The sequence below is a fragment of the Eleutherodactylus coqui genome, chromosome 5, assembly GCF_035609145.1.
Source record: "Eleutherodactylus coqui strain aEleCoq1 chromosome 5, aEleCoq1.hap1, whole genome shotgun sequence".
Taxonomy (NCBI): Eukaryota; Metazoa; Chordata; class Amphibia; order Anura; family Eleutherodactylidae; genus Eleutherodactylus; species Eleutherodactylus coqui.
Genome location: NC_089841.1, coordinates 68,588,134 through 68,613,844, shown reverse-complemented (window position 1 = coordinate 68,613,844; position 25,711 = coordinate 68,588,134). Strand labels below are relative to the sequence as shown.

Below are 25,711 nucleotides of genomic sequence, written 5' to 3'. Positions count from 1 at the left end.
GGATATAGCATTCCTTTTAGATTATGGGACTAAACCCAGTACAGTACTTACACACCTAAAGGTTTCTCGTATATATTGGAGTGTCACCCTAGGAGCCGTACTTCCACAGCCTCATTTTTTCCACGGTGAACTATATGTAGTGGTTGATGTCACCCCTCACCGTGACATCAAATACCCCGATGACGTCACGGTGTGTGGGCAGCAGCCAGAAACCTTCATGTCCATGTGTAAACCAACGCTCAGCCCCGTAAGCCAATCATCAAACGAGTTAAGTCAGAGCGCCAACCAATCACGTCTCAGCGTACGCGTAGCCAATCAGAAGCGTCTGAGCTGGGCGAGTATAACGGTTTCTGAATAAAAACTGACGTAACCCCGCCCTGTAGACTAAAAGCGATACGGGGGCGGGGTTATGAACTGGCGGAGCGCTGATTGGCTTTATGTGAGAACCTGCGACCAATGGAAAACGACTTGTAGCAGGGTGCGGGGGCGGGTTTCCCGTGACGTCACAGCGGCTGTTAGTTGCCGGCTGGTAACTCGTCTCGGTGATTCAGTTGGCGCTGAGAAAGCAGCCGGGCGGTGGACGGGTAAGTGAGCGCTGCTGTGCGCATGCGTGTGACATACATTGATCATTTGTCCCTAAATGTTCCTGACCATGATTCCCTGCGGGGTCAGATCACCGACTGCTACGGACAGCGACCTGTGTAGGACACCATACACTGCAAGGGCTGGCATGTGTCACCCTTAAGGGCTCAACTCCCCATATCAGGGGTCCTTGTACAGCAGAGAAGACCCCCTTTAATATGCATTACAACCTCTTGCTCCAGTGGGAGCCTGTCTCCTGTCATTTCCAATGTGTGACCAGCTCTGCTTGCACCCCCTTAACCTGGTCACCCATCATTCAGGACTCCTTATTATGATGCCAGCCCCTTAGGTGACATTATTCGTCCTGCAGACTTCATGGTCTAATTTAAAGCCGCCGGCGACTGTTTCACAGTGTGGAAATAATCACATGACTGTCCCTGGCGCGACTATATAAGAGGGGGCTCATCCCTCAACTTGCCGAAAAGTCGCATCATGTGACCCGGGTGTACGCCCGTCTCCTCTCTGTAGGAGTTGTAGTACAGCCTGCAGTTACAAACTCTGTCGCGGTCCGTCCCGTGACCCCTCTTCCAGGACAAGCGATTTGGGGCGCCTCCTTCCAGTAGTGATATAATTAACAGTCTTCCTGCCAGTATTTGGGGTATCGAAGACCGTAGCATTGAGACCCCAAATACTGGGGAAGAGAGGAGGAACATGGACCGGGGCTCTTGGGTCTCCATAGTCTGTTGCAAAAGTCTTTGCCCCCCCTCCCCCGTTTACCATATTGTGTTCTCCTTATTTTGCTACAAGCTAATATTTCGGATCTGGAAGATTGTAGCGAGTCCCGATATGTATCCTCACAGCTGGGAGGAAGAAGGAACACGGACCCTCTTGCATCTGGTCTCCCTACTCCATTGCAAAAGTCATTAACCCTCTCCCTCCCTTCCCCATTGTGCTATCCTCTTCAGCTATGGGCGGCTTCCTGCTAATATTTAGGATCTTGAAGACCCTAGCAAGTCTAGACCTGTATCTTAACAGCCAGGGTGTAAGAAGGCACACGGACTGCTGCTCCTGTGTCTGGTCCCCATAACCCCCTCCTCCTCCTTCCCTTATTGTGTTCTCCCCAAGCAGCGGCACATTGGTAGACATCTCTTTCCGCCTTGTCCTCACCAAGGAGTTCACGGGGATTTACCACGCTGGAGAGGCTCCGTTGATGGCGAGGGTAGCGGGTAGCCTAGTGGTCACAGTCCATTCACGCCTCTGATCGACAGCAGAGGAAAATCATCACCCGCTTTGACCTCATCCCTTTAATTACATGTAGGGTGGGGGATAAAGATGGGTGGTGAGTAATGATGTCATGCTTTATTGTATGGGGGCTAATTAACCCTATAGGTCACACTCTGCAAATACGGAGGGGTAGCACAATTTGGCTTTACGTAGGACTGCAGGTTAACCCATTACATATTTTATCGTACAATGGTTGAGCTCTGCTACATCCGTCGTCCCTGCTGTGATTGGCGGTGCTTGTGCCGTCTGACAAGGCTTCTTCTGATCTCCTGCTGGGTAACCATGGCATTCAGGTTCCTCCTCATCGTCTCCGTCGGTGCCATCCAGATTGCTGGTGCCATGTGGAACAAGCAAGGATCCAATTAAGTCTGGCAAAACGGTTGGGTGCGATGAATCACGAGCGTCTGCAGAGCTGTATGTGTCCGTCTGCTTCAGCGACCCGCCCTGCACGCTGCTCCGTCTATATCGAGCGCTGGAATGTCGTCGCCCCCCTCCACCCCCCCATTCGCCAATTCCCAGGAATCCCAGCTGTGGCATCTAATCCGGATGTTTCCTCTGTGCAGCGCTCATACTAAGTGATTCTCCATTGTATCAACGCGTCCTAATTGCTCGATTCGTTCCACTGTATTAGGTGGGGGGGGGGAGTGGATCTGCTAGGACCTCTAGTCCCACGGCATCGCTGTCTGTCGTGTCTTTGTACTTGATGACTGAGTGTCTCAGAAATCCCGATTGGTTTCTTATCCAATTTACTCCTTTCAACTTTTTAAGACTTTTTTTTTTTTTTTTTTAAACCCAGTTTCAGGAAAGCTGGGTGACTGACTATAAATGACTATTCGGAAAAGGCTCAATCGCCACTCGGATCTTGTGAAGGCAACTGGTGGTGTATTAATACATAACTAGATTGGCTTACCATTCAGGACTGTAAGAAAGCTGGGTGAGAATACCCCACCATGACTGTGCGGGTTCCTGGGAAAGCTGGGTGACCACCAATGGCTGCCAGTACATGCTCCAACAATGAACATCCAATCTGCTTTTCAGAGATGTGACTGCGATACTGATCTGACATTCAGGATCCTAAGAAAGCTGGATAAGGAGGACGTCTACACAGTTCTGATTCTTGACATTAAAGGGGTTTTCCAGTGAAATACTATTGATGACGTATCATCAGGATAGGTCACCAATAGTTGATCGGTCGGGGTCTGTCGCTCGGAAGCCCCACTAATGAAGTGAGCAGGCGCATGCTTTCAGCACCGCAACAACAAAGGTCAAGTGAAGGCAATCAATGAGAGCCGTGCCTGCAGTTACAAGCAACGGCCACTACACAAAGGTCGGCGTGGAGGCTTCCACTCTGACTTCTGTGTTCTTGCGGTGCTGACAGCATGTGTCCTCTCAGCAGATTGGTTGGGGTCCCGAGTGACGGACCCCGACGACTAACTTGATGACCTATCCTGATGATGGGACATCCATAGGTTTTCACTGGAAAACCCCTTTAAGGCCGGCTTCATGCGCAATATGCAGAGAATAGAACCCATTGATTTCAAAGGGGTCATATATATATATATATATATATTCTTCACATGCATAAAAAGCGGCATGCCCTATATTTGTGTGCCAAGGGTCCTCATAGAAGTCTATGGGAGGTGCGCAAAACACTGTGAAATTCTGTTGGGGATATAAAAAGGCACAACTGGACCTTATTAGGCTAAATAGCTTTTTAAATCGGGCGTAGTGGTGTCCCGTGCACAAAAAGTACAGCAAAAAGCACCAATGGGTGCCCAAATCTGCCTCATTCATAGTGCAAATACGTTGCGCCGAAGTGTGTGCAATTGCGCATACACATGGGAAGCCGCCCTATGGGTATATTACACACGAGCAATTTTTTTTTCCGATTTGCGGAGCGCAAAAACTAAATGGTAATAAAGCATATTGTTTTAAGAAGTTTTACTGACGTGCGCGATGTTGTAAAAAAATTCAAAATTGGATGAAAGTCGTGTGGAAACAATCAAACACTGAAAAATTGCATGGGGGGGGGGAACACTTTGTACCAAAAAAAGTGTGGCTCTAGACTAAACTCAGATGACTGTCTACTTGATATCCACTATCTCTGTTCTTCAGAGCCGCCTGCTCATGAATCAACCCTCCTGCATTTGTACTCACGCCCTCCTGCTCATTGAGGCAGGCTGACAGCTCTTGTCACTGTGACTCACGGAGGATCTGCCATCATTTGCTGCAAAGAGCAGGAATCTCATTCTTCCGTTTTCTCCTATTTAGGACCGGGCTCTCAGCTGGCAGTCAGCTGCTGCTTTCGTCTCGCTGATCGCGGGGGCGCAACGGGAAACGCTAATTGTCTGTAAATTGCAGGATGTTCAAAATTCTGCAATCCTTTTAGATATAGAAGGAGGTGAACGCTGGGTGAGGAGGAAATCTGCCAATCTGTTTGACATGGGGGTCTGGTGGAGGATAAAGGGGGTCCCCAGCGTACAGACTGCTCTGCCTTCCATCTCTACAATAATAGGGGCCCATCAGGCTTATCTCCACAGATTGCTTTTATATCCCATTTCTGGAAGAATCCTCAAGTAAGCAGGTTTCCAAATCTTGAGGGTTGGGCTTGTATCTTAAGTCTCCCCCCCCCCCCCCCCCCCCCCCCCCCCCCCCCCTCTAATTATGTACATCGTCTGTTCACCCATGGACATTTCAAAGGTCCCATCTTGAAATTTTCTAAATATACAGGGTGTCCCAAAAGTGTGAAAACGTCCATATAGAATGAAAACTGTTTGGCAGACGGGGATCCAAGCACAACATTGTTTTTCTGGTGAAATTGTCTGCCAGTCTGATATATCACACACCTACCTTCCCATTGGAAAAAAGAGCAGAATCCAAGATGGCGGCATTCAAAATAGTAATCATGTTAGTGGCAAGGCCCCAACAGGTTTCCATCTTCCCCTGCAGCTTGCATGCAAAATTGGATCACCGTCTGCCCGTCTGTTTTCATTCTACATGGGTGCTTCCACACTTTTGAGACCATTTTCAAGATCTGTGCTTGCTGTCTGCCTTTGTCATAGGAAATCATCAGCTGTGAGGTTTTAGGTTTTTGGAGTATTATTCACTGACTGCAAGCAGTGATCTTGGTTATCAGAGGAATTGAAAGACAAAATATTCTAGAAGTTGCAGAACATTTCATTTTATGCAAGAAACTGTAAAAGTGACTTCAGCCAGAGGGACATGAGGACAAAGCTCCTCACTACCAACTTACTGACCATCTCCCGGTTCACCCCTTGATCTCAGAAGGGTTGAAGAGGTTGTCCAGGGTTTGATAGGTCATCAATTCCCCCCCCCCCCCCCAATCAATCGGCTGATTGCCGTGCCTGCTTGTCGTCGTGGACAGTGCTGAAAGCAGATATTGCTGTCCATATTGCAGTGGCCAGGTTTGGTACTGCAGGCACAGCTCCCATTGAATTCAAAGGGAGTTGTATCTGTAGTACCAAAGTGGGCCACTGCATGTTGACAGTGCTGTTTGTAGCACTCTCTGCATTGACAGCAGGTGTGGCGATCAGCTGATTAATGGGAATCCCAGTGGCAGACCCCATCAGTCAACTATTAATGACTTATCTCAAAGATAGGTAATCAATAGGAAAAGTCCCGGAAAACCTTTTTTTTTTTTTTCTTAAGGAGCTCTTTGGGATCCTTGATGGTTTGCAAATGGATCTGAGTTTCGGCTCTCCCACATTTTAAATATTATAGATATTAAAACTTTGGGGGTCTGACTGGGGCCCAAGGAATACCAAGAATGGTTCACCCCCTTGTGAATGGAGCTACAGTGTGACCACCACTCTAGTCACCTTTATGGGACCAAGTTGGATAGCTGAGCTCATTGCTTCCATAGATGCTCCACTCAGTAGCAGGACTTGGGGTGCAAAGTTCTTGTGATCCCTGGAGGTCCCAGTGATCCTATAGATGGGCGATAAATGGTTTTGGTGGGATAACCCCTTTTAATTGAAATCCACATATCAAAGAACCAGCTCCTTTTTAATTTTTCTGAGATCAGCCAAGTTAGGGGTTGAACCAGGAGATAAGTCTGAGGCGAGGGGCTTTGTCCTCCATTGCATTGGGCTGAAGTCACATTTCCAGCTGATTCATGGCACTAATAATATATCAGTTCTTGGAGAGAAGAGCGCTGGATCGCATCCTATTGCTGAAAACAGCGGGGAGCCATGATGACGACAACCAAGAGACATTACCTTGGATTGTTATTAATAGCCTCCGAACAGGAGAGTCAGTCGGATCCGCCGAGCACTGAAGTCATTCCTTCCAGCTGGGTGACACATGGCTCAGAAATTCCTGGAATTGCCCAAGACGTTGAGCAGGGTTTGTCGGCTGCAGAGAGGAGGTGGATGTTTCATTTCAGAGACTTTCTTGCCAAAAATGTATAGACAGTGAACGGAGGCGGGCACCGAGCCTCGGAAATAATGGATTTCGGCAAGGCAGAGTAATGCAAAGTGGTTACCTGCTGCTAATGGTTTAGAAAGCTGGAAATCTGTGGTTGGCCAGAAAATCATGGCCTCATACCAGTATACACCCAGTACATTAGGCGTCTTAAGTTACCCAGGGCTTGATCATTAGGGCGCCGTCATATAGTGCATACGGTTATTATATACCCCCTGCATTCACACGGGGCAGTTTGGATGTGTTAAAAAACATGCACAGAGTTTTTTCCACATCCAAACGACCCGCAACCTTAGGCTAGCGCTAAAGGACTGTTTTAGAAGTTTAACGTCTGATGATGCAAGTTTTCTAGCATATGTTGGGGTCCTGTAACTCCACAGACAGCACACAGCCCTATTATGGCCTTTGAGATTATACACATCGTGTTTTGTATTTCTCCACACGGACCCATGGTCTACATGAAAAACTTCATAGCATGTCATATTCTGCCCATTTCACAGATAAGAAATAGGACATGCCAATGGGGGTGTCCATGTAGATCGGACAGCACAAAGTTCATATGTTGTCCAATGCGAGTTGCACTCGAGTCTCTTGGGCACAACTTTAGTTATTGCTAGTGTGCACCAAGCCTAAGTCCTATTTAGATGCAGAAGAAATCCTGCAGCCATTGCGCTACCATCTTTTCACTTCCAGTTGGAGTACAGCTCTACCGGCCAGAACTAGACAACAAGTTCAGTTGTATATCCGTGTGTAATGGAAGATTACATGACTGAAATCACATAATACAACTTTAAATGTTCTTGGTAGGATAATCTCTTTATCAGTTATCCACTGGATAGGTGAGAAATGTGTGATTGCTGGGGTCCAACCTCTGGGGACCCCCAAGGGATCATGAGGACTGCACCTCCTGAGTCGTCCTAGTGAGTGAATGTATGCACTACTACTATATTTACTTCTATGCAACTAAGAGAGATGGTGCATTGTTCGACGACCTCGGTGGACCATGAATGGAGATGGGGACTTGCATGTGCACCACTGATCCACTCGCTAGTGGGACATGTAGTGAAACATTCTTAAAGTCCCACCAGTGATACATTTACCACCTATACTGTGCATAAGTGAGAAAATGTTTTGGTGAGATAACCCCTTTAATCAATGAGAGGCAACTTTACAAGTAGAAGTGAATGGTAAAACTTGTACAACAGTTGACCGCCTACCTTGGTCCCCAACCGTTCATCACTGATGCATTGAGTAGCGTGTAAAATAGGCCTTCCTCTACCCATTTTTGCCCAAACTTTTTACTTTGCTTCCCTGTTAAGAGGCTACCACACATTCATGTATCTCGAGGACACCAGAATCTCCATCAGAGGCCATTAAGGTGTTCTGCGTCTCAAGTCTAAGTTTGGTCATACTCGGCCTGGTGTGGTCGAACCTGAGAAATGGACAAGAACTTAAAAGTAGCGTTATTACAGCAAGATGGCCTACTTCTGACCCTGGAGACACCACAAGGGTGACCCTGTTCCACCAGCACCGCTCTTGTCCTTCGTGTCTATGTTGTGGTTAGCTGTTGCTTGTTTTCTCAGAAACGGGGGATAAGTCTCCCAAAAAGGGCTGCGTGTGGGCGACAAATACAATGTTCTCAGAAGTACAGTAGGTGAGGGCACCCGACGTTCCTTAGAATCTATAGATACGGCAAGTGTTGGAAGGACGCCTTTACACAAAACTTCCAGCATGAGATCAGGCAGCATTCCTCCCCAAGAGCATTTATACAATACAGTTCAGCCACCCACTCATGTATCTGAGCACACAATGTTTCCAGCACATAGAAGAGAACTATACTGGGACTTAACCCTTCAACATCCTCCTCAAAGCACTGTCAAATAACCATTCCGCCCATCTATCTCCCATGTGGTGATCTGCTGTAAAAAAGTCCTTTAGAAGTAACTTCTCTGAAGAGAGATCCACCAGCCATGTCAGAAGCTCTGTAGAGGACCACAAGCTTGGGACCTCTGCTGTCTTCCAGGAAAGAAGGACCTCATTAAAGTGCCTGTACCCCATCAGTGCCTGTTAGCATTTCAAAAGGTACAGAAATCGCCATGACTACTATTCCATAGAAGTTCACAGCTTCATCTTATCACTGTCCCAATTCCTCTTCTTCTCGGGCTTCTATAGAACTTTAAAGCCCTAGCTGCCTTCGCCTTTTACATTGTCCAAGCAGAACAAATGCCCATAAACTCTGAATAATGCAGGAACGGTGCTGGCCAAACTAATTAACACAATTTAGAAGGTAAATGAAATCTCTTCAGCAGATGTAGCGGCTTTTAAGCTCTGCATTAAGATGGAATAATTGAAGCTAACTGAGCATGGCCAAGCCCCAAGTGATCTATCGGCAGATAATGGAGGCAGAACATAATGCTAGCAATAAATTCTATAGAAACCTGCTGAAAAAAATCACGCCAAGTCCATAAGTCATTAGTTTCCTTCCTCACAACTTTGCAGGGATGTTTTTTGGATTAGACATCTTGACAGTCATCACCCAGGAGGCCTAAATTACAGAACAGATTTAATGTCTATTGATGAGGTGAATAGGTATGTAATGCACTAGAATAGGTTTTAAATAATGGCTTAATGCTGTTTCTGTGTACTAATTATTGAAATCACTGTGCGCTGTGTCTGCAATTACAAGCGCCGACCACTACACTGGTTAGAGCAGCAGCCTCCGTTCCGACCCCAAACACCTAAACCACCTGGGGTGACTCGGACATTCGGCACTTGGCAGTGTACTCTTGAAGCTCCATTAATGTCAATGGTGCCATATTTTGGATGGCCTCTCAGAGTAGCAGGAGTTAATTTTTAAATATCCAGCTGTTTCTCCATAAGGCTGGGTTCACACAGGGCGGATTTGCCGCGGAAATCTCAGTTTTGCTGCAGCCAAAAAATGCGTGCTAAACGCAGCTTCAAAACCTGCAGCACTTAGCTGTGGGCTTTGGAGTGGCTTTGCCGCATGCTTTTCTATTACGGTCAGCTCTCCCATAGAGAGGAGCGAGGCTGCAACGGAAAAAAAAAAATCGGCATGCTGCGTCCTTGGACTTTGCGCCGCAATGCCGGCTTTGCCGCGACGGATTGTCCGCTCTGTGGACAAGATTTTTGACAAATCTCGTCCACATGGCTTGCTAATCCTGGGTTTAGCGGTTGCAGGCGGAATTGCTGCAGCGAACTTCCACAGGTAAATTCGCTGCAAATCCGCCCTGTGTGAACCCAGCCTAATAGTTTTCTGATATGTTTAACCTATTGCCTAAATTTTAAATGAATGTATGCTAATTGTAACTTAGGCTGGATCTAGGTAAAGGCAATTTTATCTTTTTTTTTTTTTTTTTCTGCACCAAGAGCCATTCTGCAATGATGTGAACTATAGACTAGTCTCACAACCTGTGCCTAAAACATGACTATTACAAAGAGTCTGAGCCTACCATACTGTCAAACAAGACCTGCGGCCCTATAAAAGTGACCGAAAATCACGCGTGACACACAAATTCACACATTTCCTGTGCTGGAAGAAAAATAAATGCACAGTCCCACCGGGCATCTCTCCGCACAGCCATCTAGTTTACAAGAGTAGAGCAAGTGGGGTTGGTGGTCCCTGTAACACTGATGCTTATGTAGATGATGATCTGCTTTGCAAAGCACAATATGTTGGCTTTTCCTTAACACACAAAGTCCTGTGCCTGCTGAGCTAATGGTTTTCGTTAACGAGGGTAAGAGCATTTTTACTGCCACAGCATAAAGAACATTCCTCCCTGTTCTGTCTGTCCCTTTTACATAATACAGCTGGTGTCCAAAGAGTTAATTTTCAGTAGGGAAATTGACTAAAATAAGACAACCGAAATGGTCATCGATGCATATTAAACACTGATTTACGTCCTCCTCTGTATTTGTGCTCAACCCCATGAGATGTTTTATGCCGGCCACCATCTATCATCTCATGTTTGCAGGTTTTCTTAGTGTAAACTTTGTTTTATCATTTGCGCCGTATGACTTCACCATTCGTCTTAAGAACAAGACCTTCCAAGACTTAACTTGATGAGAACACACAATGTAATCTTTTAAGCTCATCACAATCTTCAAATCTTCTTTTCTCTATTTTAATTCAAATTCATCAAGTTGGACGCAAAATAGAAGTTCGTGATGACCTCCGAGATGAGTTCATTGACTTTAGGATGTAGTGCCACATCTGTCTTGGAAATATCATGGTCTATAACCATTATAAGTTGATGTTGTCATCCGTGTCATCTCAAACCCAAGATAGAAGACCACCATCATCGTCTCCATTCACCACGTCTTTCACTCTTTTCTATTCATCTTTCGTCCATCCTTCTTTATTTTTTGTTTTTTATACGCTCAACCTTTTGGGTCTTTCCTACCTGCAAAACTCTCTTTTCCTTCTAGATGTCTACCTAAGCACCTAGAAGGAAGCCTGCACTTCTGCCGCACCCGTGGGATCGCCTAGCCCACACCACTGCAAGTCTGCAGGCCGCAAATCATGTTTAAGTGTGAACCCAGGCAAAGAGTTGGAAACGATTTTTTTATCAAGTCTATCAGCGACAGCGCTCAAGAAAAGCGCAAAACAACGTTTTTTAGAGTGGGGATAACCTTGGGAATTCTATCTGCTCATTTCGGGGGTAGGTATTTCTTTAAGGTTCTGTTGACTTCTGCATGCACACGTGTTTGTAGAAATCAGTGTATAGCTGGGGACTGGAGATATGAGGGGTTCTCTTGGTGAGACAACAACCCTTTGGGGCCTCTAAGAAGGAAATCTGGCTTCTCACAACTTTGACAAGTAAAAAATTTTGCTAAGGGAAAACAAAATTTGCTCAAACCATTGATCGTAAAACTACTTTCAGGATTACTATGGTGATTCCTGTAAAAGCACACTTATTTAAGCCAACAGTCTCCCATTTTCGCAACCCACCGATCTATTAAGCATCTCCACCAAAAATACACACTTGCCTAGTGATAGCGTTGACCTTTTTGGGTCAGTACAGATTTTTTAGACCAGTAAGGTTTGAGGTGTGGGTCATTAATCTGACTTTAGGACATTACTATTATTAGTCTAGCGCCTTGTTGGTCTACTAGGTGCTTGTATTAATGTCCTATGTTGTCTTGGTCATGAATCAATTCATGTAACTGTGATCTAACAAATGCCTCTAGGGCTGACTGAGCACATTACTAATTTCGGCAACTTCTTACAAGGTTCTTCACTTTCACAAGGAGTTTTAACTTAGCCTTATTACTAAGGGTGGCCATACACCAGTGGTGGTTGAGACATCCATCTGTCCTTAGATGGTGTATATTGGGTCCACACCTGCCTATTCTATAAAAAGTAATGATGCGGCCTTCAAAAATAAAATGTAGCAGCAAATGGCTACTCCAAGAGAATTTTCTATCAGGATTTACTAGATTTGCTTGCGGTGATCCAGCTGGTGTAGAGAGTCTTACAGGCTATGCCCGATGGGAAAGAGTACACAACTGTTGCAAGCACTCTTGGCATGGGTCTTGTTTGGCCCAGGCTAAAGAAAAAAAAATTGCAACGTTTGTGTAAAGCATGTTAAGGCAAAGCAAGTCAAACCTATATCATTCTTGTGTTCCTTCTAGGGGCGAGGATTCTTGACCCGAAGCCTCATACAGTGGACATGGGGAAGGATTACTACAAGATCTTAGGCATCCCTTCAGGAGCCAATGAGGATGAGATCAAGAAAGCCTATCGTAAAATGGCCCTTAAATACCACCCAGACAAGAACAAGGATGCCAACGCAGAGGACAAGTTCAAGGAAATCGCAGAAGCCTATGATGTTCTAAGTGACCCCAAAAAGAGGGCAGTGTACGACCAGTATGGAGAGGAAGGTAAGTCCCCTGAAACAATGGTGGGTTACTCAACAGCTGTGAAGTATAACCAATAACATGGCCTTTTTCTTCTCTCCCTATCAGTGGAAATGTTCCTGATAGAGATGAGCGAGCATACTCGCTAAGGACAATTACTCGATCGAGCATTGTCCTTAGCGAGTACTTTCCTGCTCGGAAGAAAAGGTTCGGCTGCCAGCGCGGGTGAGAGGTGAGTTGCGGCAGTGAGCAAGGGGGGGCGGGGGGGGGGAGAGAGATCTCCCCGCTCTCCCCCGCCGCCGGCAGCCGAACCTTCTCTTCCGAGCAGGCAGGTACTCGCTAAGGGCAGTGCTTGATCAAGTAACTGCCCTTAGCGAGTATGCTCGCTCATCTCTAGTTCCTGACTTCTATTGGGAGTAGCTACAACTTTGTAAGCCCCACACATTGTGCAGTTCAGGGTATTCCTGTGGAACATAGTCATTGCACAACTTGTTTGGCCCTGTAGCTCTAAACCTATTCTCATAATTAAGAAGGCCTGCAAGTTATGTAACCTCATGCGTTCAGCATACCTAACATATTATAGCTACCACTGTAATTACAACTAAAGATCATCACGTGTAAATACTGTAGGTCTAGCATACACTCCATCGCGTTCACTAATCATTATCAAATTCTTAGATGCTTCAATGGGAAGTTTGAGTCAGTCTTCCCATTACTGCAAAGGCCCTTACGATGATGTTTCACAAAAGTCAAGCATGGCTTTTTGTTCTTCCTCCTCAACATGGGATCTCTGCATGCCCACATTGGGAATATGCATTGTATGTTAATCTCCAAATGTAGGGACTGACGTTCATATTAGGAAGCGTAGTCCTCTCAAGAAATCAATGTTCATATACAGTACTCTATTAGAGCATATGGATGTCATAGTCTTTGGGGCTTGGGACCTACTTCTATTAACCAGAGCTGAGAACTACAAGTCTGGAAGACTAGGCGCCATCATGTTGTATTACATGAACTTCAATGAGCATTTTTAGATAACCCTGATGTTTGGGTGCTTCTGCAGCTGGATCCTTGGTGGTTTATTGGGCTTTCCCCTGTTTAACAACTTCTTCCGTTTAAATAGGTTCTTACAGGCGTAGAGAGAAAATTGAAAGCTCCTGCCTCAGAGCAACTGCAACAAGACTTGGACCTCATGTCCACAGGCAGATCTGGTATCCCTATGGGCGGGTGAACCGTGCAGATTCCGCAAAACGGCTCCGCCCGTGGACATTGGGCCTTAGGAGGGAACTCTTAGTTATGTCTTTATCTTCCATTCACTATAATAGAGAGTTGACTGCAAGCACATGCGGTTGCAACAGCGGGGACCAGGTCAAATCTTCCTCCATATTTCTGCCCCATTTTCAGAAAGGTGCTTTACCTCTATTTCTGGCATTAGCAGTCTGGTCTTCTGCCCTTGGGAGCTAATGTTACCCGTCTGTCCTATGATTCAGTAATTATGTAGACGTCTCCAGTGGGACGTGGGTGCAACGATTGCTCATCTTATTAATAACCTGAACCTGCCAGGACTTATTTGTGCAGAACGGCTGTGCCATTTACACTGGGTAATGAGCTTGGCCAGGTTTCGGTCTGATCATATGCCTTGTGCACATGAGGAGGATGTTTTTGTGGTTCTTGGTGTTGATCTGGAGCATTTAGCAATCGCTGTGCCCGAAGCCATCACCTTCTCTGGGTGTTACAAACAAGACTAGATTACTCCAGGGCCAAAACATTTAGTGTAACCCTATAAGGTGATGCAGAAATGAGAATTAGTCTGCATGAAGCTACCTGTATATGTTTACCAAAAGTTGGTTACGGTGTTATCTAGCCTGCAGACCAGGTCAAAATTTGAGATTGTTGCAATACATCCTGTAGACATTTCGAATACCTTGCAGCGATTGTCCTATGCAGCCTTGTGTTAGTTTTGGGTCCCTTCTCTTAAGCCATTACTCACCCTGATCTTGAGTTACATCATATCTTGAAGATCAGTCGCATAACGTAGTTAACGTCTTCCTAAGCAATTTTCTTTCTCCGTAACACAGGTCTCAAGACAGGAGGTGGATCATCTGGTAACACTGGAAACTCCTTCCACTACACTTTCCACGGGGACCCTCATGCCACCTTTGCTTCTTTCTTTGGAGGCTCAAACCCCTTTGACATCTTTTTTGGATCAGGCCGCACCCGAATGGCCAATGGCTTTGACCATGAAGACATGGACATCGAAGAGGACGACGACGATCCTTTCGGTGGCTTTGGGCGTTTCGGCGTGAATGGATTCCACCGGCGGCACCCAGATCAGCTGCATACCCGACGGAAAGTGCAGGACCCTCCTGTTGTTCATGAGCTCAAAGTATCACTAGAGGAAATCTATCACGGCTGTACCAAGCGTATGAAGATCACACGGAGGAGGTTGAACCCAGATGGCCGGACAGTGAGAACGGAGGACAAGATTCTAAATGTGGTGATCAAGAAAGGTTGGAAGGAGGGGACCAAGATCACCTTCCCTAAAGAGGGGGACGCCACATCAGAAAACATCCCTGCAGATATTGTGTTCCTACTGAAAGACAAAGCTCATGCACATTTCAAGAGAGACGGGTCCAACATAGTCTATATGGCCAAGATTACCTTGAAAGAGGTGGGTGCACTTTATGAATGTGTCTTATTGATTTGTATGTGGTGGGAAAAAATGCATACACCATCAGTGACTGATTGGTGGGGATCCCAGTGGCCGGATCCCCACTGACCACAATTGGTTGGTATGGAATTAAAAATTGCCCCCTACCCCACCCCCCAAATCCAGGATTTATCACAGTGCTGCCTTCCTGATCATGGCCACTGATGAAGGGGCATGTGACCAGATATGTCATTGGCTTCCTCCACTGAAGAACACCACACAGTAAAAGCTAAAGAATGCAAAGTGTTTGATGGCCAATGGATGTTTTTGGTCACGTGCCCCTCCATCTGTACTGTGCGCTCCATGGTAAAAGCTTTAGTGCCCATTGGACAGCGCTTCACATTGTAAGTGATCAGCGCTGAACTTGAAATAAGATTATTACATTAGTACACTGCATATATTGCTGTTTCAGCACATTAGTTAAGATAAACTTACAGTGGCCGACTTCTTCAAGGGCATGTTCACACTTGCACTGCTGGAGAGTTGGACGGACCCCATTCTAGTCAGTGGGGTCTGCCCTCCACCATTTCATTCCATCGTAAGATAAATACATTTAAACATAAATTTCGTTTTCCTGTTCCCATAACTGAGCAGAAAAACGGAAACCCAAACAGAGCTTAAACACTGGTGCGAATCCAACCTAAGTAGGGCAGAGAACTGTGCAGGTGGTATGAGCTCAGGACCTGCTTGTTACAGGTTATTTAGAGAAGTGGTGAGCTCAGCACTGCTGTCATCGGGTGTGCAGCGAGCGTACATAACACGATATTACTTAATCATCTAGTGATGAAGAACACAGCTGGAGTTGAATTTTTAAAAGGGTTGGTCCAACCCAGCAAGCTATTCCCTATCGGTGGGGTCTGACCACTGAGCCCCTTCACTGAGAGATCCTCCCCCAACATACCCTGAAGTTTTGACAGCCATGGCTGGACATGCGTGCCACTTCTCCATTCACTTAATTAGGGCCCATTGGAGATTACATAGTTCAAGTGATCAGCGGTCCCACTGTAGGGCCCCCCCCCCCCCCTTTAATTTCTTAACCCTGAATGACTGTGCTAGCACACGAGCATCAACTACTAATGTCTTGCCGGCCATTGCTAAGCTGCACCTGGACATGCATTTGTTGCAAGTATGGGTCGCTTTACATAGGCCAATAGTCACCCAAGTAATTGCTGAAAAGAGCGATTCTGGCCGACTGTCATCCCTTGTAAACACGAGACCTGGCAGGGCAAATGAGCAAGAATCACTCACTTGTTGGAGCCCCTTGGTTTTTAGCTCGTCTAAAAAATAAAAGCGGCTGTCGGCCCGTTTACTCTGAATAGAGGCGGGCAGCCGGCAGAGCGATCCAGAGCGCCACGTCCAGTGAGTGATTATTGCACCTTTGTGACATCACAGAAGTGATAATTATTGGAACAGTTCTCAGGTGCTTAGTGTCTGACAGTCATTCCTTGTAAAGCCACCCCAACACTTATCGGAAAGGCCCTTTTACGTGGCTGATAATCGGGCTTATAACGTTCGTCAGCCCAATTATCGTGTTGTGTTAAAAACGCACCAATTAAACATTCAATTGTTGGCTAATTGAGTACTTTTGGCAAACCTAAAAATTATCGCTGCTCTGCTTTACATCTCTCCAGTTCAGCCGGGGACGAGCGATTATTACTGGCCCATGGAAAACAAAATTGAGCATTGACATGCATGTCGGTCGGCACTCCTGTCATGTGTCAAAGTAACGGTACTCTATGCAGGATAATTATCAGAACCAGCACAAAGGGGGTCTAGCCATCGCCGGCCCTAGAACAACTTGTTTTTCTGAGGCCCTTTGCAAAAGGAAAGAAGTTAGCTGATTGGTTGCCTTTGGCAACTTCTGTATGGCACGGATTTTCTTACATTACGCCCATATTCCGTCTCGTCTGGTTCCATTAGCAGGTTTCTGTATCGGATGGTCTATGTAAAAGATAAGCTTGAAAATTAAAAACCTATAGCATTCTATACAGGAGAGCTGCTGCCCGCTGCTTCTCCGTAGTTGTAGTGACCAACTCCTTGCCCGTTCTATGCGGTGCAGCTCCACAATACAACTTTAGACCATCAGCCTGATTTATAGCCCCCCGCTTACTGCTGCCCTTCGCTCTCCTATTTTGATTCCACCTGGCCACTGCAGAGTTTCCAGTCGAGCTATTTAAAGCCACGTGTATTAATACCCGTGTTGTCAGGGTATCGCATGTATGTGCAGGAGAAGACTTCTTAGATTATAACTCTATCCTTGTGGTGGTTGGGGAAGAGCAGTGGGCACGTCGACAAATATTGGACTTGCGATTGTCACCGGAGAGATGATCTCTAACCTTTAGACTTTCACCTCAATGCCTGCAACGTTGCAGACATAAAAGAAACCTGATCACACCTAAAGGCTGACGTGGCCGCGGTCATTACATCTAGAGTCCGTCCTCTTTAAACAAGTTGTCCAAGACTGGAAAGACAAGGCTGTTCTATTCCAGGGACAGCACCACAGCTGTCCTCTGGTCATGTCTGGTATTGCAGCTCTGCCTGATGGGTGGCGCTGTTTCTAGGAGAAGGCATGACTTTCTGATTCTTAGTTACCCCTTTGAGTTAGCTCAAAGTAATTCTCCACTTGCACATATGGAAGCAGTAGGTATATGCTTAGACATAGAGGGTAGTAATACAGCACTTACAGCCTTGGAGGTGGGGGGGCGGTATTGCAGCACTCATAGCCTTGGAGATGGGGGGGGTGGGGGGGCGGTATTGCAGCACTCATAGCCTTGGAGATGAGGGGGGAGGGGGGCGGTATTGCAGCACTCATAGCCTTGGAGATGGGGGTGGTGGGGGGGCGGTATTGCAGCACTTATAGCCTTGGAGATGGGGGGGGGGGGCGGTATTGCAGCACTCATAGCCTTGGAGATGGGGGGGGGGGGGCGGTATTGCAGCACTCATAGCCTTGGAGATGGGGGGGGGGGGGGCGGTACTGCAGCACTCATAGCCTTGGAGATGGGGGGGGGGGGCGGTACTGCAGCACTCATAGCCTTGGAGATGGGGGGGGGGGGTGGTACTGCAGCACTCATAGCCTTGGAGATGGGGGGGGGGGGGGTGGTACTGCAGCACTCATAGCCTTGGAGATGGGGGGGGGGGGGGTGGTACTGCAGCACTCATAGCCTTGGAGATGGGGGGGGGGGGGGTGGTACTGCAGCACTCATAGCCTTGGAGATGGGGGGGGGGGCGGTATTGCAGCACTCATAGCCTTTGAGGTGGGGGGGGGCGGTACTGCAGCACTCATAGCCTTGGCGATGGGGGGGGGAGGGGGGCGGTATTGCAGCACTCATAGCCTTGGAGATGGGGGGGGGGGCGGTACTGCAGCACTCATAGCCTTGGAGATGGGGGGGGGGCGGTATTGCAGCACTCATAGCCTTTGAGGTGGGGGGGGGGCGGTACTGCAGCACTCATAGCCTTGGCGATGGGGGGGGGAGGGGGGCAGTATTGCAGCACTCATAGCCTTGGCGATGGGGGGGGGAGGGGGGCGGTATTGCAGCACTCATAGCCTTGGAGATGGGGGGGGGGGGCGGTATTGCAGCACTCATAGCCTTGGAGGGGGGGGGGGGGCGGTATTGCAGCACTCATAGCCTTGGAGATATGGGGGGGGGGGGGTATTGCAGCACTCATAGCCTTGGAGATATGGGGGGGGGGGGGGTATTGCAGCACTCATAGCCTTGGAGATATGGGGGGGGGGGTATTGCAGCACTCATAGCCTTGGAGATATGGGGGGGGGGGGTATTGCAGCACTCATAGCCTTGGAGATATGGGCGGGAGGTATTGCAGCACTCATAGCCTTGGAGATATGGGGGGTGGGGTATTGCAGCACTCATAGCCTTGGAGATATGGGGGGGGGGGGGCGGTATTGCAGCACTCATAGCCTTGGAGATATGGGGGGGGGGGGCGGTATTGCAGCACTCATAGCCTTGGAGATTGGGGGGGGGGGGCGGTATTGCAGCACTCATAGCCTTGGAGATGGGGGGGGGGGGGCGGTATTGCAGCACTCATAGCCTTGGAGAGGGGGGGGGCGGTATTGCAGCACTCATAGCCTTGGAGATGGGGGGGGGGGCGGTATTGCAGCACTTATAGCCTTGGAGATGGGGGGGGGGCGGTATTGCAGCACTTATAGCCTTGGAGATGGGGGGGGGGGGCATGTTCGCATAGCACTTATAGCCTTGGAGATAAGGGGGGGGGTAGTATAGCACTTATAGGCTTGGAGATGGGGGGCAGTATTATATATTTTTGTACATCTTGTCCATATACATGATATATTCACAAATAGGCGGACATTCATAGAAGATTTTACTCTAGTTTCTGGCATAAAACGTTACAAATCTCTGTAAATGGGGATTTGCGTTAAAAAAATGCGACTTTTTGCTCACTTTGCTGCTGTCACCAATTTTTTAAAAATGTTGTTTTGTCAGGCGGGGGCACGGCCACATTAAACCGAAACCTTTATACATAAGTTACGCCAGAAACTGGTGTAAAACTGTACCTGCAGTTAACACCAGATTGCATGTAACGTACATAGAAATGTAGGCGCACGGAGCTTCTGGGATGCGCCTAATACGTGAAAAGCTGTACACCTCTTCATGTATTGGGAGCATCATCTGCCGGTGGAAACATTAAGACTGGCGTCTGAAATGCCGGTTAAAAAAATCCCCCACCGTGCAGTCGGATGTTCTAGTCACTGACTAACTGCGTTTCTGCCTTTGTTACATATCCACTATTTCTGTTTTGCATATTTTAATCATTTAATGATTGAGACTTTGTATTTTGAAGTTCTGGAGCTGCAGGGGTTAAGCAGTAAGCTTAAGGGTCTGCGTGTAGCTTTAATAAGCCGTGTCCTGTAAGCGTGCCAAGGTGAATAGCTATGCTCCATTAAAGGTGTGAGCCTCACAGCATCGCTCGCTGCGCTCCCATGGGACGGTGATGTGGACATTGTCGCTGCTTCTTCCATATTTAGCACCTCTCCAGTTCCAGGAATAGTCGGGTCAGGCTGTGCTCCAGGCATGTAAATCACTAACGAGGGCAGAGCTTCCCCTCCTGGCCGGTGATAGGCGCAGTCTCCCAGGGGTGCAGTTATACCCAGCGGCCTCTGTGTGGGGCTGACTCCGTATCTCCAAGGTGGGTCGCTGCTGTTACGTTTGAAGAACTTCATAGCTGGAGGTAAAAATCAACATTAGGAAGCCTCGTAGATTATAGGCATTAGATACATTTCCATGCACTGCAATGCTTCCCTGTTCAGGTGGGATCCATATATACAGATCTCATGGGCAGGGAATAAAATGCCAGAATGGCAGTGACGTCTGACACTTCCACAGGCAGTAGAGTATAATCTTCTATGAAGAATGCCGGTTTATTTGCTGTTCTGGCTTTGTGGAAAGCTGGATGAGCGCTGTAGTTGGAAAGTGGTGCAGCGCTTGTTTATCACAAATGAAGATTTGTTACAAAGTATAAAAGTGTAGGTACAAAGTATCAGCCAGTCTCCTGCCTCAGACCCCCCTTGGGGTATGTTTTCACAGGGCACAAATGCTGCAGACTTTCCATGCTGACTGTTCGCAGCATGTACAATAGCCGTGTAATGGATGGGAAGAAAACAAATCTCATCCACACGCCGCATAAAAATCCAGACAATTCGCAGTTAAACTGACCTGCTGTTCAGATTTTACAGGGCCACGCTAGCAAAAACACATTTTTTTCCATCCAAGCCCGCTCATCTGATTCTGTCACGCTCTGGAGGTCTCCTCTGTGTATTGCAGCCACTTCCATGCGCTGCAACCCCTGTCTGATGCTTATCGGGCACCATCTTGAAAGTGAGGTTTTTTTTTTTTACTTGCACTCTGGGATTGATTTGAGAGTGAATTAGCTGAGGCTGTACAATTTATCTGCTGGGAAACAGTTTAATCTATTACCTTCTCTGTATTTAACCTAAATAAGCTACAGACCATAAGTGTACAATCAGGAGGATGAGCTGTGATCTCCTCCATTATAACTGTGTGATCATCATCAGTAAACAGGAGTGTTTGTGTACGTGTCTGTCTCACCACAAGGATTCATGCTAGATCACAAGACCAGCTGCACATGGGTGAGAAACTTGCGCAAGATTTGTGCACTGTGAGACGCATGTATATGAATCTCATGCTTTTGAATAAAGTCATACATATGAGCGATGTTTTCCAACATGGCACCGCTATGTGGGAAACAAATCGTGGCACTTCCTATCTTTGGGTGCGCCCTTGCATCACATCTCCCATTGTTCTCAATGGGGCCGGCAGCAGCTTCGCGCCACCTGCTAGGCGCACACTGTGCAATGTGATGCGAGGTTCCCCATTGAAAACAATGGAAGAAACTGTGTGATCCTCCGCATCGGCTGTCCGCTACTTTCCCAAAGTGATACGAGGTGGTTTTGACATAAGTCCTCGCAGCTTCAGGGAAATTGCATGTTGGCGAGTGCGATATCAGGCCTTGATTCAGGGCTCGATTTCGCACTTGCCTGTGTAAAGTTAGCCCTACACAGGCTGAGAAACTGACTAGTTAAAGACCACATAAACCCAAGTACAGCACATGCGCAGTACAGGTGTGCCGTAGGTGGGACGCAGGACATCAATCAGCAAAGAAGGGGGTGTTGGAAAAAACAAAGGTACAGTTGGTTACCCATTAAATTGCACATGTGAAAGTATATGATATGACAAAAATATGCTGACTGACTTCCTTTAAATCCCATCGACAGGGTTTGTACTATAAATGCTGTAAAAAATCTAACATTTCTTTCCCATGTGAACTTAACTTTACAACAAAGCCGCACCCAAATTCTAGCATCTTTGTAATATACCATTACCAACAACTTTTGGTGGTGCCAACAAGGTTTTTGCTGACTGGTGTTATTTCTACCAATTAGTACATTGAGTGCACAGGGGTGTAATATGGTGAATGGGCTCATTTAATAAAGGGAAAGGTAGCTTATTTAACTAATACATTTACCAATGTAGGTATCTGAATGCTTTCTAGATGCAATGAGATCTGTCAGCAGCAGCTAGCCTACCTCATGACTGTTTCCATGTAGTGCAGAAAAGGTAATTCAGATTCAGTACACATGCTGGATTTTACATCCACGTAGGTAACGTTAATAAGGATGGAGCGTCCCTTTAAGGAGTTGAGGTCATAGGTGCTGTAATCAGAAAGAATTACATGTAATGGTGCATTTAATTTATGATTCCACTCTATATAAATAGTTAAACACACGCAGGTGGTGAGGAATGGTAGATTCGCCATCGTCACGACAGAGGGAGTTTACCATTCAGCTTGGCTGACTCACAGACGCACATTCCTAGAAAGATTTAACAAAGGGCAGACTTCCCTGCCAGCTTCCCCTCTGCCAACCAATAGAACTCAATATAGGTGACTTCATACAAATGTGACCAAGTGTCATTTATAGTCAGCCTGGTGCAGTTGGCACAGTCTACAGAGTGGTCTGCCAATCAGGATGGCACAGCAGTCCTGTCATCAGCATATAATTCATATGTGAATTCATTCATATGTGGCATGGGAGGCACTGCCAGGGGCGACCTACCAACACCCGGCTACTCCATCACTGGAATGTGGTCTCTACTGCGGGAGCATGTTCTGGTTGAGGGTGCTATATCAGTACATCCCATTTTCAGGATGGAAGGAACATGGGATGGTACAGGTCATGGTTTATAAATGAATGTGTGAAGTATATCCTGCAGATGAGGGCTCTGAAGACAAAAGCTTCCGAAGCCTTTATATTCCTTTTCTGAAATACTCTGTGCTGCCGAGATTGTCTTCCCACTCAGCACATTATAATTATTGTATTACAAGGTGATTAAAAAGTCATGGCCACCCGGAATATCTTCTGAGCAAAACTGGTAGTGTCCAGGACAAACTGAGTGGTGGTGGTCCGAGCAGTGTTACCGATTCCCCCAAGTGTCTTTCCTGCACTCGCCAACTATCTTCCTGGTTGTTCTGCTTTGAAAGCCTTGGCCACCTCACATGAACGTCTGTTACCGACCATCAGAATGATCTCGGTCCCGTCCGATTGTTAACGGCATCTTCTGGTACCTGAAAAGCCATGAGATTAGTGATTTCCATACCACATAATTCTCTTAATCCTCAACATGACATCCATAACTCTAAAACTGCTGCAGCTTTTGAAAAAAGGATTGCATCTATCAATTTCGGATAAAATTCTACCCTTAAATCATGTATCGCATGTCTCATTTCCATTGAAGTTTCTTGGGCTGAACCCATGATTGGTGCCACCAAGGTGGCTGACGGGTACCACTAGAATACCAAAAAGTTTCCCATGCCCATCTAAGTGTTCCTCAAAGTTTCTGACTTGTATCTTTTTATTGAGAGATAATTAAGTTTGAATCTGCCTATATTATGCTTACTTTCTGTCCCTAACCTTACATTAACCCAATGTTGCATTTCTTTCCTTAGGCTCTATGTGGCTGCACCGTCAACATTCCCACCATTGATGGAAGGGTCATCCCGCTACCCTGCAGTGATGTCATCAAGCCAGGAACCGTCAAACGGCTACGAGGTGAAGGATTGCCTTTTCCTAAAGTCCCCACCCAGCGGGGCGACCTAATAGTAGAGTTTCAAGTACGATTTCCAGACAGAATACCACAACCAACCAGAGAACTCCTCAAACAGCACCTGCCTTGTTCCTAGTACTACATGTGCAAAGGGCCCCGGGCCCCATGCAATGCATCGTAGATTCGTGCCAAGAGTTTTGCAATGGAGACCTGCAGTGTCTGTCCGAACGGTGGGATAATCCATATTCTATGCAGAAGACGACTACTTTCTACAGCTCAAAATAAAAACAATAGACTTTTTTTCAAAGTTAGAATTTTTTTAGTCAGGCCTATCATCTTTGACAAAAAATGATGAGAGAGGGCACAGCGGGCAGGCCCTGGCAATCGTGTGCACTGTTACGGGGGCACTACAGTAGTTTTTTGCATTTTAAAGAGTAAGCGTAATGGATTTTCTTGATCCCTTTACAGTCTGTTTATCAGTATTTTTAACCTCCGCTTCAGAGACTGAACTATAAGACTTTTAGAGTAAGGGGGGTTTGGTTTTTTTTTCTTTTTTGTTGTCTTTTTGTTTTTTAAGTAAAAAGAAAAAAAGCTTGTAAATATAATTTAAGTGACCAGTGAGTTTGACCTTTCTATACACTGGGCAGAATTAAAGTATAAGATTGTGAATTTTACTAAGGCTGATTCATGTGTTGTATGTACAGGTGAACATTGGATCAGTTCATCCAAGGGGGTGTGGCCATGACTACTGCATTCATCAGTGCCCTTTGCAACTGTATTTGGAGTGCCAAGAGGGACTTCTTGGAAGAGCTGATTAGTGTTGGCAATCCCTTGCTTCTGTTGAGAGAAATCTTTAAATCGTATCAGCAGTCTCTCTGCAGGATTTATCAAAACTGTCTAACATCAAAGGGGTTGTCCGCTTACCGCACAGCATCCTATTCTCAGCGCTCTCTGTAGTAAAACAAACTGATAAGTCTTGCTCTGCCACCGGGATCCAGCTCTGCAGCCTCCTCATGGTCCCAGATGTCAGTTGACCGCTGCAGCCAGTCAGAGGCCGCATCATCAGTATTGGACTCTCCAGCCTAGGCATCTTTCACACGGGCTACAAAAATCGGGAGATTTTGTAGCAATGCGACATCGCTACAAAATGCATGTATTGGAAGCCCGTGGTTTCCAATGGGTTCTTTCAGGCTACAAAACATTTCCTGTGAAAAAACCCATTGGAAATCCTGGACTTCACATACATGTTTTTTGCAGTGCTACAAAATCACCTAATTTTGTAGCCTGTGTGAATAAGGCCTAATACTCCTTCCCTCCCCCACCTTCCCATGTACAAAAATATAACTCCTATAATATTGCCTCCTATGTACAAGAATAAAACTACTATAATACTGCCCCCTATGTACAAGAATAAAACTACTATAATACTGCCCCCTATGTACAAGAATAAAACTACTATAATACTGCCTCCTATGTACAAGAATAAAACTACTATAATACTGCCCCTATGTACAAGAATATAACTACTACTATAATACTGCCCCCTATGTACAAGAATATAACTACTATAATACTGCTCCTATGTACAAGAATATAACTACTATAATACTGTCCCCTATGTACAAGAATATAACTACTATAATACTGTCCCCTATGTACAAGAATAGAACTACTACTATAATACTACCTGCTATGTACAAGAATATAACTACTACTATAATACTGCCCCCTATGTACAAGAATATAACTACTACTATAATACTACCCGCTATGTACAAGAATATAACTACTACTATAATACTACCCGCTATGTACAAGAATATAACTACTACTATAATACTACCCGCTATGTACAAGAATATAACTACTACTATAATACTACCCGCTATGTACAAGAATATAACTACTACTATAATACTACCCGCTATGTACAAGAATATAACTACTACTATAATACTACCCGCTATGTACAAGAATATAACTACTACTATAATACTACCCGCTATGTACAAGAATATAACTACTACTATAATACTACCCGCTATGTACAAGAATATAACTACTACTATAATACTACCCGCTATGTACAAGAATATAACTACTACTATAATACTACCCGCTATGTACAAGAATATAACTACTACTATAATACTACCCGCTATGTACAAGAATATAACTACTACTATAATACTACCCGCTATGTACAAGAATATAACTA

At 46.1% G+C, this 25,711-nt stretch overlaps 1 protein-coding gene across 2 annotated transcripts; it reads left to right on the top strand.

Moving 5' to 3' along the window:
- The first annotated feature begins 532 nt into the window (after nucleotides 1-532).
- DNAJB5 (DnaJ heat shock protein family (Hsp40) member B5) lies at nucleotides 533-24,167 on the top strand. Of its 2 annotated transcripts, XM_066602693.1 has the most exons (5): nucleotides 535-584; nucleotides 10,756-10,988; nucleotides 11,962-12,210; nucleotides 14,265-14,857; nucleotides 23,396-24,167. In XM_066602693.1, exons 2-5 carry the CDS (start codon nucleotides 10,850-10,852, stop codon nucleotides 23,627-23,629), a joined length of 1,215 nt encoding a protein of 404 aa, XP_066458790.1. In that variant the 5' UTR covers nucleotides 535-584; nucleotides 10,756-10,849; the 3' UTR covers nucleotides 23,630-24,167. The 2 variants fall into 2 exon arrangements, with proteins under 2 accessions (XP_066458791.1, XP_066458790.1); XM_066602694.1 differs by lacking the exon at nucleotides 10,756-10,988 and having other exon boundaries at nucleotides 533-584.
- The last annotated feature ends 1,544 nt before the right edge of the window (nucleotides 24,168-25,711 follow it).

What these genes read in the sequence shown, in the direction of transcription:
- DNAJB5 (XM_066602693.1), top strand. Translation starts at nt 10,850, where the DNA reads ATGTTTAAGTGTGAACCCAGGCAAAGAGTTGGAAACGATTTTTTTATC. An exon ending in CGACCAGTATGGAGAGGAAG is followed by an intron (nt 12,211 to 14,264) that starts GTAAGTCCCCTG and finishes TCCGTAACACAG; the next exon opens with GTCTCAAGACAGGAGGTGGA. An exon ending in CCAAGATTACCTTGAAAGAG is followed by an intron (nt 14,858 to 23,395) that starts GTGGGTGCACTT and finishes TTCTTTCCTTAG; the next exon opens with GCTCTATGTGGCTGCACCGT.